The sequence below is a fragment of the Limulus polyphemus genome, unplaced genomic scaffold, assembly GCF_000517525.1.
Source record: "Limulus polyphemus unplaced genomic scaffold, Limulus_polyphemus-2.1.2 Scaffold5605, whole genome shotgun sequence".
NCBI lineage: Eukaryota > Metazoa > Arthropoda > Merostomata > Xiphosura > Limulidae > Limulus > Limulus polyphemus.
The window spans coordinates 10,494-27,062 of record NW_013671215.1 but is presented as its reverse complement, the minus strand read 5'-3'; the positions used below and the strand labels follow the sequence as shown (position 1 = coordinate 27,062).

The window sequence follows — 16,569 nt, the reverse complement described above, 5'->3', positions numbered from 1 at the left end:
TATTTGTGAGTAATGCTCATAGTTTTCTGCTTTTTTAGGATGGATTTGCACTTAACCCCCCCCCCCCCACCCCATCCAAATAATAATAATCACAGACTAATAATCTATTAACTGAACAAATTTCAAGTCATAATAGTTCATGCTTTATACCTTTTGATTTTAAAATTTTGCAGGAAACATCCACCATGAAGCGAAAACGACCCAGTGGATTCCAATAAAGAAAAATGAAGAAGGCAAGAGAACAGGTGGTTCAGTCAATGTTTGGATCAATTTTGAAGTATGTGATGCCTTCAACATTAAGTAGAATAGGAGAAAGTCTTGAAGATATTCAATCTGAAGGGCAATTACATGAAGCATCTTCACAAGAGGATTCAATTGACAGAGAGCAAGGATTGGAGGATGGCTATTCATCTTCTGAAAGTTGTGAAACTGATGAAGAGTAAGGAGATGCCAGCAGAAGCCCACACTAACAGGAGGAAGACTCTGATGAAGAAGAGGAGATGGATAGATTTTCAATTTATTTTGATGTCTCACTTCATCGATGGGAAGTGCTGATGGAGAATGTAGGCATGACAGTCGAAAGACTTTCCCAGACAAGATGGAGTGCTCATTATGACGCTGTGAACCCAGAGAAGGCAAATTTTGAAAAGTTGACCTCAACCCTTGAAGTGCTGTGCAATCCCAAAGAAAATGTGGACACAAGAGGATTAGCTCAGATTTTGCTGTCTGCTGTATGTGATTTACCCTTCTTTTTGGTGTGAAGTCCTGGAAGAAATTAATCTCACACAAAAGTATTTGCAAAGAGTTGGAATCAGCCTTGAAAAGTGCATTGTGAGGCTCTAAAACTGTTTCTTGAAGATCTGCGCAATGAAATTGTGGAGAGGGCCATTCATTACGGAACTACAAAGTGTGAGGAAATGGACATTTCTATGGAGAGAAGAAGGGAAGTAAAGCTCCAAAAAAGGATGCCAGGAAAGATGGTAAAGGATACTGGAAGTAAAAAGAGCTATGTTTGAATGTCTTAATCACTTTAATTAAGAATTGGATATTCGTTCTAAGACAATGGATCAAATTCTGTCAATCTTTGCTGTTATTCAGCCAAACACTTTGGTTGTTGCAACAGAATAAGAACTTCAGAAGTATATTCCAAATTTGACACAGATTTTTGATGAATTCTCTGATGAAGATATCGATGTGGAAATTGGATGACTTCGGAGGCACTAGGAAGCTGTCGAAATCAGTGTTGAAGAGGCAAAGAAATGGACAGCATTACAGTTTCTGGAGTTTATTGTGAAGTGGGATTTTTGTGAATTTCTGCCAAGCTTGTCACTGTGTTTGAGATTCTTTTTGACTATCTGTGTGGCTGTTGCTTCATGTGAAAGAAGTTTTTCAAAATTGAAATTGATAAAAAAAAATTTCTTTCGCTCAACCATGAGTCAGACAAGATTGATAAATCTGGCTTTACTTTCAATTGAACATGAATATGCAAAGAAGGTGAATTTTGATGAGGTCATTGATTAATTTGCAGAAATTAAGGCTCGAAAGCAGAGACTGTAAATCCTTTCTATTTACCTTTGAATAATAGGCTTAGCGTTAAGATTGGATTTCCTGTGTTTTCTGTATAAAATAAAATGCGGTATTACCTGTTCACTGACTTTTTAATGTCCTGCATTTTCTTATTTTCAATTTGCTTATGATAGTACTGTTTAAAAGTAATTGCAAACATATTTTTCTGTGTGTTTAAATTTTAAAATTATTTATGGGGGGGGGGGGTGCCAAATACTTTAGGTATGCCCCTGCTTAGAATAAAGTCAATTAACTACTAATAGTGTTAGTTGTAAAGTTTTCAATCCAACATCAGCATGAAGGCCTTATAAACCTAATCATTTTTGAAACCCTTATATTATTTACCTGGGCAGTCTATTCATTGTCATTACTAAATAGTTGTAGAAACTTACTACAAAACAAAAATGCATCACTTGCCATTATGTATCAAATTAATTTTTTTCAACACATTCTCAATTCTTATATTATTTGATTCCATCAACAACCAATAAGTGAGAGGTTCAACTCACAGATTTTATATTTTTATGTTTACTGGTACATTTCTGACTTGTGTAAAATATCCATGTCTTTCCTATCAACATTAAATGTTAGCTATATGGTTAATTAAACACTACCTCTTCTGAAAAATACTTTTTTTTTGATTGTAAGTTATGGAACAAGATAAAACTTTTAAAAAGTTCTATCATGTATTGATGTATGTATCTTAATGACAACTTCAGAAACCAGTAATACACTATTTATATATATTCAAACAAAGTGGAAATAGTATACTTACCAAGCCAAGCAAAGGAGGGCAGTAGTAGGCAAGAAAAACAAAATAAATTTATAGTTACTTTATTATTTAAGGTTTCTCGTCTATGAAAGAAAGCAATATTATTAAATGTATTTCTTTAGTAGTAATCAGAACAAGATAAAATATGTCCTAAAGTTGGAAATATATTTTAAACTAATGTACACTATGTAATAGTGCAGTTGATGGGACACAAATTATCATCATTTGTCTTTGATTTGATTTATAAAATGGGACAAAATTCTTAAAATATAAAAAATACAGTCTAAGTTTGAACATAAAGAGAATAATGAAAAACCTTCAACAAATTATCTGAAAACTAGTATTATATTGATTATCATCAACTTCACTAAGCTGACACGAGAGACAGAAATATGGTGCAACTACTGAAAAAAAGTAGTTTGTTTGACAAAAGTAAATGGGCAAGAATACCCAAATCTTCCAGAATAAAACTTCTGGTTCTCAATGTGCCTCTGATGAAACCCCCCTTCCAGGACAAGTAGTTTTTAATTTGGGGATTTCCTTACATCTACCATATATAATAAAAAAAGATATATTTATTTTAAAATGATACACACTAGATTAACTTTAATTTGTTGTCTAATAACACAAAAGGTTCAAATGTTATAATTTTCCTATACTGAAAATATATTTCAGATAGGTACTTACTTTGTCTCACATAAATAGCTATTCTCGTTCAGTGCTGCCCTCTATATGCAAAAAAGTTTTTGCATGCCACAAGCCTCGAGCTTCCACGTACCTTACAATCGACTAGAATCAAACATATGACAAGAGAAAACAGAATGTGTACTCTAGTTCTATGTTAGATTATAAATTCACTTTACATGCAACTAACTTGAACCTGTGAATGATTGTGTGTTTACTTCAGTCATACTTTAGACTTCAACCTGTTCATCTACACTAATGTAACACACACCATCAAGATCTTCCACTGCCATTCGCACTCCCTTGTCAAAGGCTCTGGCATCAGCTGCAGTCTGAAAGGTCAAACCAAACCTGTTGTCTCCTGTCCTCCAGTGGTGAAAGGTTGGCATGACTTTGTTATATTGAAAGTCCTTCCTGATAATACAGCTGAGGACAACCTATAAAATCATGTTACAGTTTGCTACTGAGGTGTCACGAGTTAAGGGTTCTTTACAACTGAAGTTAATAGTGCTATACGACTACTCAGAAGTTGCAACATTTGTAAAAATTTTAAATTTAGAATGATCCCGGAGAAAATGGTAAACACTTTCATGACTAGTGTTGCTATTATTTTGTAAGACCTACACTTCATTAAAACCTTCAAGTAAACACATATATATTAAATAAGTAAGCTACTTACTGATTGGTCAGATATCCTTTTGCCATAGATGAAATATTCATGCTTTGATTCATCTTCTATGGGGACAAGGCGTTTACATACAGAAACATTGCTGAGTCCACCACCACCCATAGGAAACCATCCACCTTGGATATCATCTCTGGTCATGACCTGGGCACGGACACGGACCAGGTAGTTTCCACTATAAAACAAGGTGAAAAGGATTTTTCTTATTGATGTTGAGTTTTTAACTTTAAAAAATTTATTTGACTTTACCATGTTTTAAAATCTAATCATCTTATCAAACATTACTAAATATTTGAGAAACAAATAATGTGATAATAGGTAGGCAAACAACGATTTATAAGGAAAAGTTTTACTGATGATGGAACATACTACATGTTTTGACAGAACATTGATCAGTACTAAGCAATAGAAGAATTATATATAGAGGTGAATCCCAGATATCCACCTTAACATATCATTGATATGAAACAGGTCACAAAATACTTTTTCTGCTACACCAACCCAAAACTAAAAAAGAAAGACTGTTTAGAAACTAGAGAAATCATCAAAGCAAACAAACTCTCACTAAACGTGATAATGGCCTTAGCAACATCAACCGTATGTGGCAAGGTCTATTCACTGTTCATACACTTGACCTCTACCTATATCCTGTCACATGCTGACACCATTTCCATTGCATTTAATCAGTGTCTTTGTAACAATATATAAATCTTGTATTGCTTAATACTGATCATACCCGAAGAAGACAGAACAATGTTCTGTCAAACATTTAGATGTTCAACCATCAATAAAAATCTTCCTTATGTTTATAAATTGTTGTTTGCCTACCTATTATTATATTAGCATAATATGCTTCCTTACTCAAGTAAACATAATGTGATGTTTACAAACTAGGGTTTAAATATGACAACTTTTTCATGACATTTCCTATGACTTAACACACATACACTGTAAAACCTTAAAGTATAAGAAGTTAGGAGTTTTACTGAAACTCATGTTAGGTTGATATAACTATGGATACTGTCATGTTTTTGTGTTTTTTGTCTGAAACTCTTAAAAAGTATACCCAAAACATATTACTTAAATCATGGTTTTTCAATTTATTACATACAGATTAAACATTTGCTTTCACATATACTTTTTTCTTATCTTATCTAAACCAAGAGATTCTCTATCAAAAATAATGCCTAATTTCATAGCAGTTTTTGTATTAAAAATAGTGTAAAAACCAATTTAGTTCAATGATCAATTATATGACTTTTCTTTTAGTCCCCAAAACTTTAAACATATTCTCATAACACAATATTTTCAACATAAGCCTATCCCTTACTGTAAAATATTCTTATGTATCTAGGTTCTTATTGTTACTTGGAATTATTCATTTCATACAAACACAGCTTTTTTTTACTGTACTTGTATATAAAGCTGTAAAAGAAGTACCACTTCAAGAGACTAATGCTCAAAGCTAAAAATAGTATTTAAAAAAAAGAAGCCAAAATTGACAGTATGCATGTGACATTTTGAATAGATAATTTTAAAATATCATTTATAATTACTCACTAATGTTCATAATTAATGTTGTACAAGCACACCTTAAATACTAGAAAGTCTACAATTAGTCCCGAAGAATGTAAAGATGTAATATAACCATCAAGTTTGTTTGGTAACCACGGGGTACTAGAAACTAATACTAATCACATTTTTCTGCATTACAAAGGTTAAAAAAAATAAAACCAAACATTTAACTAAGTCTCAAAAAGCTGTAATGAAAAGATCTTATCTGAAAGATTAGAGCATCACAAATGACATATAAAGCAGATTTTATAGTCATTTTGTAACTTGCATTTCTATACCAGAAATACAACTTCAAAACTATGATAATCTAAACTTTTCTGAAAAACTTTGAGGAACCATAAAATCTTCATTTTAAAACAAAAAGACTTTTTTTATTGAGGTGTGAATTAATTATTTGTTACAATTAGAAGCTTAGGAACTTATTCAAAGACACAAACAGATTTTTTTAACAACTTCAATATCAGGTAGTTCAACTGTTTTAAATTTCCAGTTAAAGCTAGAAATAGTAGAATTTTTTTTGAAAGACAAAGTTTTATTTTAAAGTACAAACACAGTTAAGGAATATTGTTAAGTCACTAATATTACATGTACCGTAATCAACAAATCTACCATAAATGTAATGGAAGATTTTCTGTGAATTTGATTACTTTAATATGTTTATTATAATCTTGTTGAACACATTCCTAATGTATCATAGCTTGAATAGAGGTCAGTATCTTAAAAGACAAATAAAAAGGCCCATAAAAAAACTAATCACACATATCCCAAAAAAGGCAATTCAAGTTAATTATTTCACCAAATTACAGCTTCATACCTAAGGAGAAATCATGTAATGTTGAAGAAACTATGTGTTACTGAAAAAGGATGAACCTATAGAGAGATCAGGTTTGTTACTAATAAGGATACTGAAATAGGTTGAACCTATAGCAACGTCAGGGTTGTTACTAATAAGGATACTGAAACGGGTTGAACCTATAGTGAGATCAGTGTTGTAACTAATAAGCATACTGAAACAGGTTGAACCTATAGCGAGATCAGGTTTGTTACTAATAAGGATACTGAAACAGGTTGAACCTATAGCGAGATCAGGTTTGTTACTAATAAGGATACTGAAACAGGTTGAACCTATAATGAGATCAGATTTGTTACTAATAAGGATACTGAAACATGTTGAACCTATAGCAAGATCAGGGTTGTGACTAATAAGGATAATGAAACATGTTAAACCTATAGCAAGATCAGTGTTTTTACGAACAAGGACACTGAAACTGGTTGAACCTATAGCAAGATCAGTGTTGCAACTAATAAGGATAATGAAACAGGTTAAACCTATAGCAAGATCAGGGTTGTTACTAATAAGAATACTGAAACAGGTTGAACCTATAGCGAGATCAGGTTTGCAACTAATAAAAATACTGAAACAGGTTGAACCTATAGCAAAATCAGGTTTGTTTCTAATAAAAAATACTTAAATAGGTTGAACCTATAGTGAGATCAGTGTTGTAACTAATAAGGATACTAAAACAGGTTGAATCTATGGGAAGAACAGGGTTGTTACTAATAGGGATAATGAAACAGGTTGAACCTATAGCAAGATCAGGTGTGTTAATAATAAAAATACTGAAACAGGTTAAACCTATAGCAAGGTCAGTGTTGTGACTAATAAGGATACTGAAACAGGTTGAACCTATAGTGAGATCAGGGTTGTTACTAATAAAGACAGTGAAACAGGTTGAACCTATAGTGAGAGCAAGGTTGTTACTAATAAAGACAGTGAAACATGTTGAACCTATAGCAAGATCAGGGTTGTAAATAATAAGGATACTGAAACAGGATTAATGTATAGTGAAATCAGGGTAGTTACAAATAATCATCCTGCAACAGGATTAATCTATAGCAAGATCACAGTTGTAACTAATAAGGATACTAAAACAAGATGAATCTGTAGTATGATTAGAGTTGTTACTGATACTGAAATATGGTGAATCTATAGCAAGATCAAGGTTGTTACTTTTAAGGATACCGAAACAGGTTGAACCTATAGTGAGATCAGGGTTATTATTAATAAAGATATTGAAACAGGTTGAGCCTCTAGTGAGATCAGGGTTGTTACTAATAATGACACTGAAAGTGGTTGAACCTATAGCAAGATCAATGTTGTGACTAATAAGGATAATGAAACAGGTTGAACCTATAGTGATATCAGTGATGTTACTAATAAGGATAATGAAACAGGTTAAAACTATATCAAGATCAGGATTGTTACTAAACAGGATACTGAAACAGGCTGAACCTAAGGCAAGATCAGGGTTGTTACTAATAAGGATACTGAAACAGGTTGAACCTATGGCAAGATCAGGGTTGTTACTAATAAGGATACCGAAACAAGTTGAACCTATAGTGAGATCAGGGTTGTTACTAATAAGGATACTGAAACAGGTTGAAACTATACCAAGATCAGTGTTTTTACAAACAAGGACACTGAAACATGTTGAACCTATAGCGAGATTAGTGCTATAGCTAATAAGGATAATGAAACAGGATGAACCTATAGTGAGATCAGGGTTTTTACTAATAAGGATAATGAAACAGGATGAACCTATAGTGAGATCAGGGTTTTTACTAATAAGAATAATGAAACAGGTTGAACCTATAGCAACAACAGTGTTGTGACTAATAATGATAATGAAACATGTTAAACCTATAGCAAGATCAAGGTTGTTACAAATAAGGATCCTGAAACAGAATAAATGTATAATATGATCAAGTTTGTTGCTAATAAGGATACTGACACAGGATTAATATGTAGTATGATTAAAGTTGTTACTAATAAGGATACTGAAACAGGTTGAACCTATAGCAAGATCAGGGTTGTTACTAATAAGGATACAGAAACAGGGTGAATCTATAGGAATATCAGTGTTGTGACTAATAAGGATAGTTAAACAGGTTGAACCTATAGTGAGAGCATGGTTGTTACTATTAAGGATAGTGAAACAGGTTGAACGTATAGTGAGATCAGGGTTGTTACTAATGAGGATACTGAAACAGGATGAATCTATAAGAATAATAATGGCTGGAGACGGCTTAAATGGGTAATGAAGAAAAACTTTAATATAAGTTTAACATGACAGCATGTCGAATTTGAATCTATAAGAAGATCAGTGTTGTTACTGATAAGTATACTGAAACAGGTTGAATTTATAGCAAGATCAGGGTTGTTACTAATAAGGATACTAAAACAGGTTGAACCTATAGCAAGATCACAGTTGTTACTAATAAGTATACTGAAACAGGATGAATGTATAATATGATCACAGTTGTTACTAATAAGTATACTGAAACAGGATGAATCTATAGCAAGATCACAGTTGTTACTAATAAGTATACTGAAACAGGATGAATGTATAATATGATCACAGTTGTTACTAATAAGTATACTGAAACAGGATGAATCTATAGCAAGATCACAGTTGTTACTAATAAGGATACTAAAACAGGATGAATCTGTAGTATGATTAAGGTTGTTGCTGTCACTGAACCTATTGTGACATCATGGTTGTTATTAATAAAGATACTGATGGAATAGTTATGGAAGACCTTAAATTTAGATGATGACTGGGACTGTACAGTCAAATAATGAAGTAGAGAGATCGAACGTGATTCACTACTGTTTTCTATATCTATTGGTCGGACAACCAGTCATGCCATTTCAGATTTAGTTTCAATTTTCAGAGAGAAATAGCCAGCTGTTAATGGTAAATCTAGCAGTAAGGGTTATTTTAGATATGTTAAAGGCAAAGTGTTAAAATGTAGATTAGGTCCTTAAAAGATGCTGATGGCAAGGTTTTGTTGAAGGCTCGGAGATAGCCAGACCTTTAAATGTTCTCTTTTAGCAATATTCCTGACCTAGAACATGCTACATAAAATACTGAAATTGACCTGAATCATGCAGATATTAATACCTTGGTGAAACATACAAATAATGAGATTAGAAATAGAAAAAAATAAACAAAGCCAGACATATATTTAAAGGAGGTCAAAAATCAGGTACAATATCCTCTCTCTTTCATTTCTGGTAGGTCAATAGACAGTGGGCAGGTGCCTGAAGCTAGAAGAGTTGCTTATGTTACTCTTATTTTCAAAGGCTATGATAAGAGTTACCCTGAAACATTACTGGCCAGTTATCCTTACTTATGTAGTAGGATAAATTATATACAGTATGACAAAAAAAGCTTTACAAAATCATTTAAAGAAATATATTATCTTAAAAGAATGCCTACATGGTTTTACCAAAGGGAAATCTTGCTCTACTACTCTACTATGTTTTTGTTTTTTAAGGCTATTACTTAATATCTGGACGATGTAAAGGTTGTGGATTTCATGTAGATAAGATTTTGATAAGGTGTCACACAAAAGATTGGCTTACAAAAATAACAGCAATAGGGGTTGGAGGAAGTTTCATAAATTGGATTGTAGGATGGTTCAATGAAAGAAAGCAAAGTGTTATCAATGCAGTCCAGTCAAACTGGACTCTTGTTAATAGTGGAGTATCTCATAGATCAGTGCTTAGCTTTTGCTTTTTCGTATTTACATTAATGGTAGTGATAGAGGCATAACTTGTAAATTAAATTTGCAAGTAACATTAAACTTTGATATTTGTAGCTGTACTGAGATGTTGAAGTACTACAGACTGATTCTGATATATTTGTTAGTTGAACAAAAATGGTCTTTAATTATAGTAAGTTCAAGATAATATATTTTTATTACCATAACTTCAATCACATATACATAGGAATCCACTTACTAGTGACACTGAAAAAGGATTGTGGTATAGTGGTGGATAAGCCATTAAAGCAGTGATCTGTTTCTAGTAGTAATGTTGATAATATTTTAGGGCATATTGGTAGAAATACTGATTGCAAGTTAAAAGAGGTAGTTACTTCTTTACAAGTCATCAGTCAGGCCTCACTTTGTACAGTTTTGATCTTCTTATCTAATAAAAGATATTGACACTTATTGGAAGGGGTTCAGAAGAGGAGTGCTACTAGGATGATTCCAGGGATGGAAGGGTTAGCTTACAGGGATAGGTTAAGATCTGCTAATTTATTTTCTCCTCAAAAAGAAAAAAAAAGTGTAAGAGGTGATTTAACTAAAACTTACAAGGTTACCTGGGAGACTGATAGGACAAAGGCCTCCGATTATTTTATGCTACATTCCTAAGTCAGCAGGATGAGATGACACATTTAAGATTTGTAAAAGACAAGCTAGGCTTCAGTTAAGACAATTTGTATTTTCTTAACAGGGTAATTGGCTTATAGAATAAGCTGCAGTTGAGAAAAGCACTTTACAATAGTTTAAGAACATGGGAAGTAAACATTTCCTGAAAAATAAAGGGTGGGTTTAAGTATTTACGTTTTTCTCAAGGGTGGGTGTTCACAAACAGCCTTGGATGACCAAATGGGCCATTGTCCTTATATCAGGTCAAGAAAAGTCTTACACATGAGCCTTCAATAACAAAAATCAACCCATATTATTTTCATTATTGTCTACTTTAAGCACAACTTTATAGTTAATACAGTAAGAATCAGTTCAATATTAAAAGTCATAAAAGTTCTTTAAGATTGATTAATTTTAGGTCCATTTGTAAAACATATTTCAATGTCATTAAACTACAAATAACACTGCTAATTAGATAAAAAAATTACCAATAACTATTTCCTAAACTTGATTACAAGCTAATTAAGAAGTGTAAATCAAGTCTCACAAAACAAAACAAGGCAAGTTACATTTATAGTTTGATAAAAAAAAAACAGACTTGCTTAGCTGATTAAAAACCTTTTCAGTTAATTTCATACTATGCATTTTTAATACAATGTGTGCCTGCTTTTCTAACAACAGTGCAGATAGTGATAACAAGTAACACTAAAACCTACCATGTAAAATAATGGTTTAAATATTACTATATATATATTTACAATTAATATCTATGTTGTGTAACTTTAACCTTCTTGTAATTAATTTCTCAATAGGTGGTTTTATCACAAAAAATATATGCTTGTTAAGTTAAAAGTTTTCTTTGCATCAGAGTATTGATTTATGCGTTATTAATATCATTCAGTTTCACAAATACCAAGACTATAAAAATGATAAAAATCAATGAAATAGAAGCTGCTAAACTATGGAAAGGTGGAAACTTGAAATAACAGCTGTATTTATTTACAAAAATAGTTAATGAAATCTAATCATTCAAGAATATAGCAGAAGATGTAATGCGTGTGATGACAAAATTAATGTTTACACTAAATTAGTCCTATATCTTATACCAAATTCCAAAATGAATGAATACAGATTAGCCTACAACTACAACTCAGATTCGCTTGTCTTTGTCTAAGTAATAAATAATACATTAACAAAATAGATTCAGATTAGAAAACTCAAAGTTAAAGCTAAAATTAAAAGAATAAAAGTAAAACAACATTAATAACTCGTTAGTTTAAGCTTTCACTAAGTAACAGTAACACTGGTTTACAAAGTATTACTATTACTACTGTACAACTATTACTATATTAAACTAACTTACATACTAAGTGCAACTTGGGTTAAAATCATAAATGTGATTGTTTAGCCTACTGACGATTTGGAGCCACAAACCATGAATGAACACGCAATTCCCATACTCTCTTACTAGACACTTAAGCCTAACTCTACGCCCGTCTGCTGTGGCTTGTAACTTGCTGAATCTTGAAAGGTTATTACAAAACTAGAATGTTTTGACAATAAACTATTAAGAAATACGTACTCGTCGAAACTACCTTCCGTCATTTTTTTTGTTAGAATTACCCATTTTCTTCACACTTCCACAGTCCTGTCTGAACAGAACGTAAAAAAGAAACTGCCATTCACTACAATAATCAGTGAATAACGCTATACACCACAAAATAATGACTGAAACTCTGACACAGTAATAACACTGACAAGACGGTAAATGAACGTAAGCCCTCTCACACATCTCGATGTGTACATGCATCAAGAAATAGTGCAATCATTCATGAATTTCTAGGAGTACGTATACAACTGCGATAATACTAAGAGCGCTTACTCTTTCTAGGTAATCAATGGTTTTTCGTCAGTATTATTTCAATTTAGAATGCAGTGAACTTAACGAAATGTATTTGAATGACAGATGACGTTAATGTTGTAATAATTATGAGCTTTAGTGGGAAGCAAGTTAGTGTTTTTTTTTCTTTGCGAGGATTCAGATGATGCCGATAAGAAGTCACCCCAGTACCTCAGCAAATCTGCAGGCTTACGACGTTAACATTCGGGTTTCGATAACAGTGGTGGGCAGAGCACAGAAGGCCCATTCCGTAGCTTTGCGCTTAACGACAACCAAACCAAGCTGATATGAAACGAAAAATATGAAGTGATATTTTATTATAATTGCCCTATAATAATAGATTTTACTCTTTAATTTGTTTTAGGGCAAATATAATTTGTACTTTATAATAATCTAATCAAAAACACATTAGGGGTGAAAAAAAAGGCGCGGCCAAAAAAAGGATTGAGCGTACGACTTAGAAGAATGAAATCAAAATTGGCGGCCAAACTGGTAGCTACACGTATAGCATTCATAAGAATTTTACAGCAAATATTCATTCATTAGTTAGCCAGGCCGCGTATTTTTGTTCATCTTGGGGCATGATGGTGGGTAAAATAAAATAAGCTGCCTAGATAACTAATGAATGAATATTTGCTGTAACATTCTTATTAACATTCTACTTAACTATTGATTAGTCTGAAAACTTGCTGATGTAGGTGGAAGTAGTGTAGAATGGGATAGGGATGGAGTTCAAATGATTATACGTATGTTTATCTTTATGTTTAACTGAACACTGAAACACAGAGCTGCAATGTGAAACAGAGGAGTTACAATGTCAACAGCAGAACGTAGAATTAGAAAGTATACAAGCACTCACCATCCATAAAAGTCCTTAATGAAATTTTTGTTCAATATTATTTTATCTTTCACAATTCCAAATACAGTGGTTAGAATTAAAATGATATCACTGGAAATGTCTTCATGATGTCAGAATAACACGTAGGTTCAAGAAATCTTAATATAAAACGATAAAACCCAAAAACTCTGGGTTATAGGGTATTCATAGTTTTATTGGAAATGTCTTTATAGAGTTCTTTATGTTTTGAATAATGAAACTGTTAGGTCTTAAACAGATACATTTCTGTTTTGTGAACATTTTCATACTTTGTTACAACATGTGAAAAGTTACAACATGAATGTATAATACCTAAATCGGCGTAACAGGATCCTCTTTAGATAAATAAATTTTATTTTTACGGTTTGAACACCTTTTCGAAGCTGGCGAAGCATGGTTATAATTAATTATGCTTGTCATCAAACATTAGTATTGGGTCTATTATGTTCTTCACACTGCACTCTATATCTTGTCCCTTAGGGATATTTAAAAATTAGAAGAGTGTATTATAATAGTATTCCAAACTCTCTATGTTCTCCATATCTATAGTAGACGACGCGTTTCATTCAATCCAGAGCTCATCTAGCTGGCTGGGACACAACAAACACACTATTTATATAAGCTGTTTGTTACAAGAACAATTGTTATGTGTGAACGCCTTTATCAAGTTGGGGAGGCATGATTATAATTAATTATATTTGTCACCAGACATTAGTATTGGGTGTTTTGTTCAAGCAAATGTTTTATTCATTAAAGTAGCTGTTTCTTACATTCTCTGGCTATACGTATATATATATTGTCCTTTTAATGATGTGGTCAAGTTGACTATTACTCATTACACGAAAAACATTATTCTGACGTCAGACAACTAGATCTGAGGTTTAAAGTTTTTGAAATTCGCAGATTTACTATGAACATTTGTGTCCTACTTTTAAGCCTACAGCTATTAGTAATCAAAGAGGATTTCTATGAAACATTTATTGTTTCAACTGTATATAATAAGAATATTCAGTATTGTGCAGAGGACCTTAAAAAGAAGGGGATAATTAACAAAAAAATGCACTTTTCTTTTGGTTTAGGGGGGGGGGATTAGTAGACAATATGGAACTGAGGATTGTTTCTGGTACACACAAGTTAAAAAGCCATAAGGAACAAATAGATCCCCTTTAATTCCTTTTCAATGGGTCTTATAAACCTTTTAAATATATAAAACTAAATAGTGAATTCTTATGTATTAACACTTTATAGCATACTAGCTTATGCACCTGTTTAACGCATGGGGAAGACATGGGGATGGGGAGGAAGAACCTGTTTACTCGTTTTTGAGCATCAGTTTATTTTATTTGCTGTTTTTTCAGGAGCTTCATTTGACCGTGCCAGTTCTTTTTCCTCTGCTTCAGTTAACCTAATTTTTACTAAGTTTTTTTTTATTTTGTTGTGGCATCCATCTACATTTTGTTTTTCTTGTACTGTTTCTGAAATATTTTTAGTTTTATTCAGAATTTTAGTTTATAATTTATTTCATGGATTGTTTTACAAGTGCGTTACTGAAATGAAAACTAAGGTGGCTTGATGCTGTAAACATCCCATCTTTTAATTCGAATATTAACTAATATCCCTGATTTAATCTATAATGGTATTGGAAGAGCTTGCTCTAAATATGATATTGTTACGTCTCCGTTTGTTAATTAACTTTCCGTAACTTCGTTCCGACGAAACTTTAGCGACACAAGTCCTTACTTAATAAAACTGGTTTATTCTTTCTGAATATAACTTCACGATACACTTATTTTCAACAGTCGCTCTTTTACAAACGTTTTAACAACAAACGTTAACTTCAACAATACGTCTCTCTCTGACTGCAGTTCAATTACTCATTACCTACACACACATTATTATTCCGTCACGTTGTCACCTTCTTATATATATACCAGACTACCCTATATCTAGTAATCTCCCAACAATTCCCGAAGGTTCGAGAGAACGAGTCACGTGACCTCGCTGACGCAACAATATCAATAAAAGATATATATCAAATATTCCAACTGTACTGGTATTTGAAGGCAAAACTTCCACTTAAGGTTCGGTACTCTAAACACTGAGACAATTTGACCGTTACCAATTGACAGTGGTTTTATATATAGAGATCCCAATTATTATTACTAACAGAAATACCGCCCTAAGGACGGCTGTTTGTGCCAGTAATTACCAATCATGGTATTCATACCTAATTCTGAAAAAATGTATATAACCAAAACTAGAGAAAAGACCTTAAACAATCAACATTTTATCTCTGCATCAATAGTATCAATATTGTTACGACAGCGGAAGTCACGCGACGCTGGGAGCATGAGAGGAGTTTCTAGAAGGATCATGAATTTTCCTGGCAACTCTAGTTTGTTCCAGACGCCCTCTTTTTTTAGTATATAAGCCCGGCAAATAAAGCCAGCGAAGGGATACAATTGCATAGACAGATAGATTGCAGAGATATACAGATAGATTGAAGATAGAGATAATTGAGTCAAGCGAACAGTAGGCACCTTAAGTAAAGTGTGTGAATCACTATGATTTATAGCGTGTGTTATAAAGGTTGTTAAGTTTAAAGTGACTGTGTATTACAAAGTTGTATCTAGAAAGAATAAACCAGAATTAATTAAGAAAGGACTTGTATCGCTGAAGTTCCTCGGAAGGAATTTATACCGGAAATTAACAAACAAGCAGATACTTAAGAGATTGGTGTCAGAGAATGGGACGGAAAGGAAAAAAAAGAAAAAGATGGAAACGAGAAGTGGCAAATCAAACTACAGCTAAGCAGATTTGATTACAGCAGTTGCTGGAGGAAAAAGAAAAGAAACAAGAAGAGAGACAATAGCAGTGACAAGAAAACCTGCAACAGTGGCAGCTCGAACAGCAAAATAAACAAGAGAGATTACAGCAGTTGTTGGAGGAAAAAACAAGAAACGAGAAGAACGAGAAAAGAAACAAGTAGAGAGGCAATAGCAGTGACAAGAAAACCTGCAACAGTGGCAGCTCGAACAGCAAAATAAACAAGAGAGATTACAGCAGTTGTTGGAGGAAAAAGAAAAGAAACAAGAGGAGAGTCTACAGCAGTGGTTGCAGGAGAAAGAAAATAAACAGTTGAGAGAAAGACTAGTAAATTTCAAAGCGAATTAAATACATTAAAGGACGATTTACTGTCTTTTACACAGGGAGGATATATTAACCATGGACCTAATCAGCCCCAGACAAAAGGAGACCCCACAGCTAAACCCTAATGCAAACATAATCAG

General features: G+C 32.8%; 1 protein-coding gene across 2 annotated transcripts in view; it reads right to left on the bottom strand.

Moving 5' to 3' along the window:
- LOC106472781 (sprouty-related, EVH1 domain-containing protein 2-like) overlaps positions 1-12,207 on the bottom strand; it is a 22,456-nt gene extending 10,249 nt beyond the window's left edge. For both annotated transcript variants that reach the window (XM_013933438.2, XM_022401310.1), the window contains exons 1-3: positions 12,085-12,207; positions 3,702-3,882; positions 3,294-3,459 (exon numbers count right to left, since the gene is read on the bottom strand). In XM_013933438.2, coding sequence (XP_013788892.1) covers positions 3,294-3,459; positions 3,702-3,882; positions 12,085-12,107 — 370 coding nt within the window. In that variant the 5' untranslated portion in view covers positions 12,108-12,207. The remainder of the gene's footprint in view (positions 1-3,293; positions 3,460-3,701; positions 3,883-12,084) is intronic.
- Positions 12,208-16,569: the final 4,362 nt, after the last annotated feature.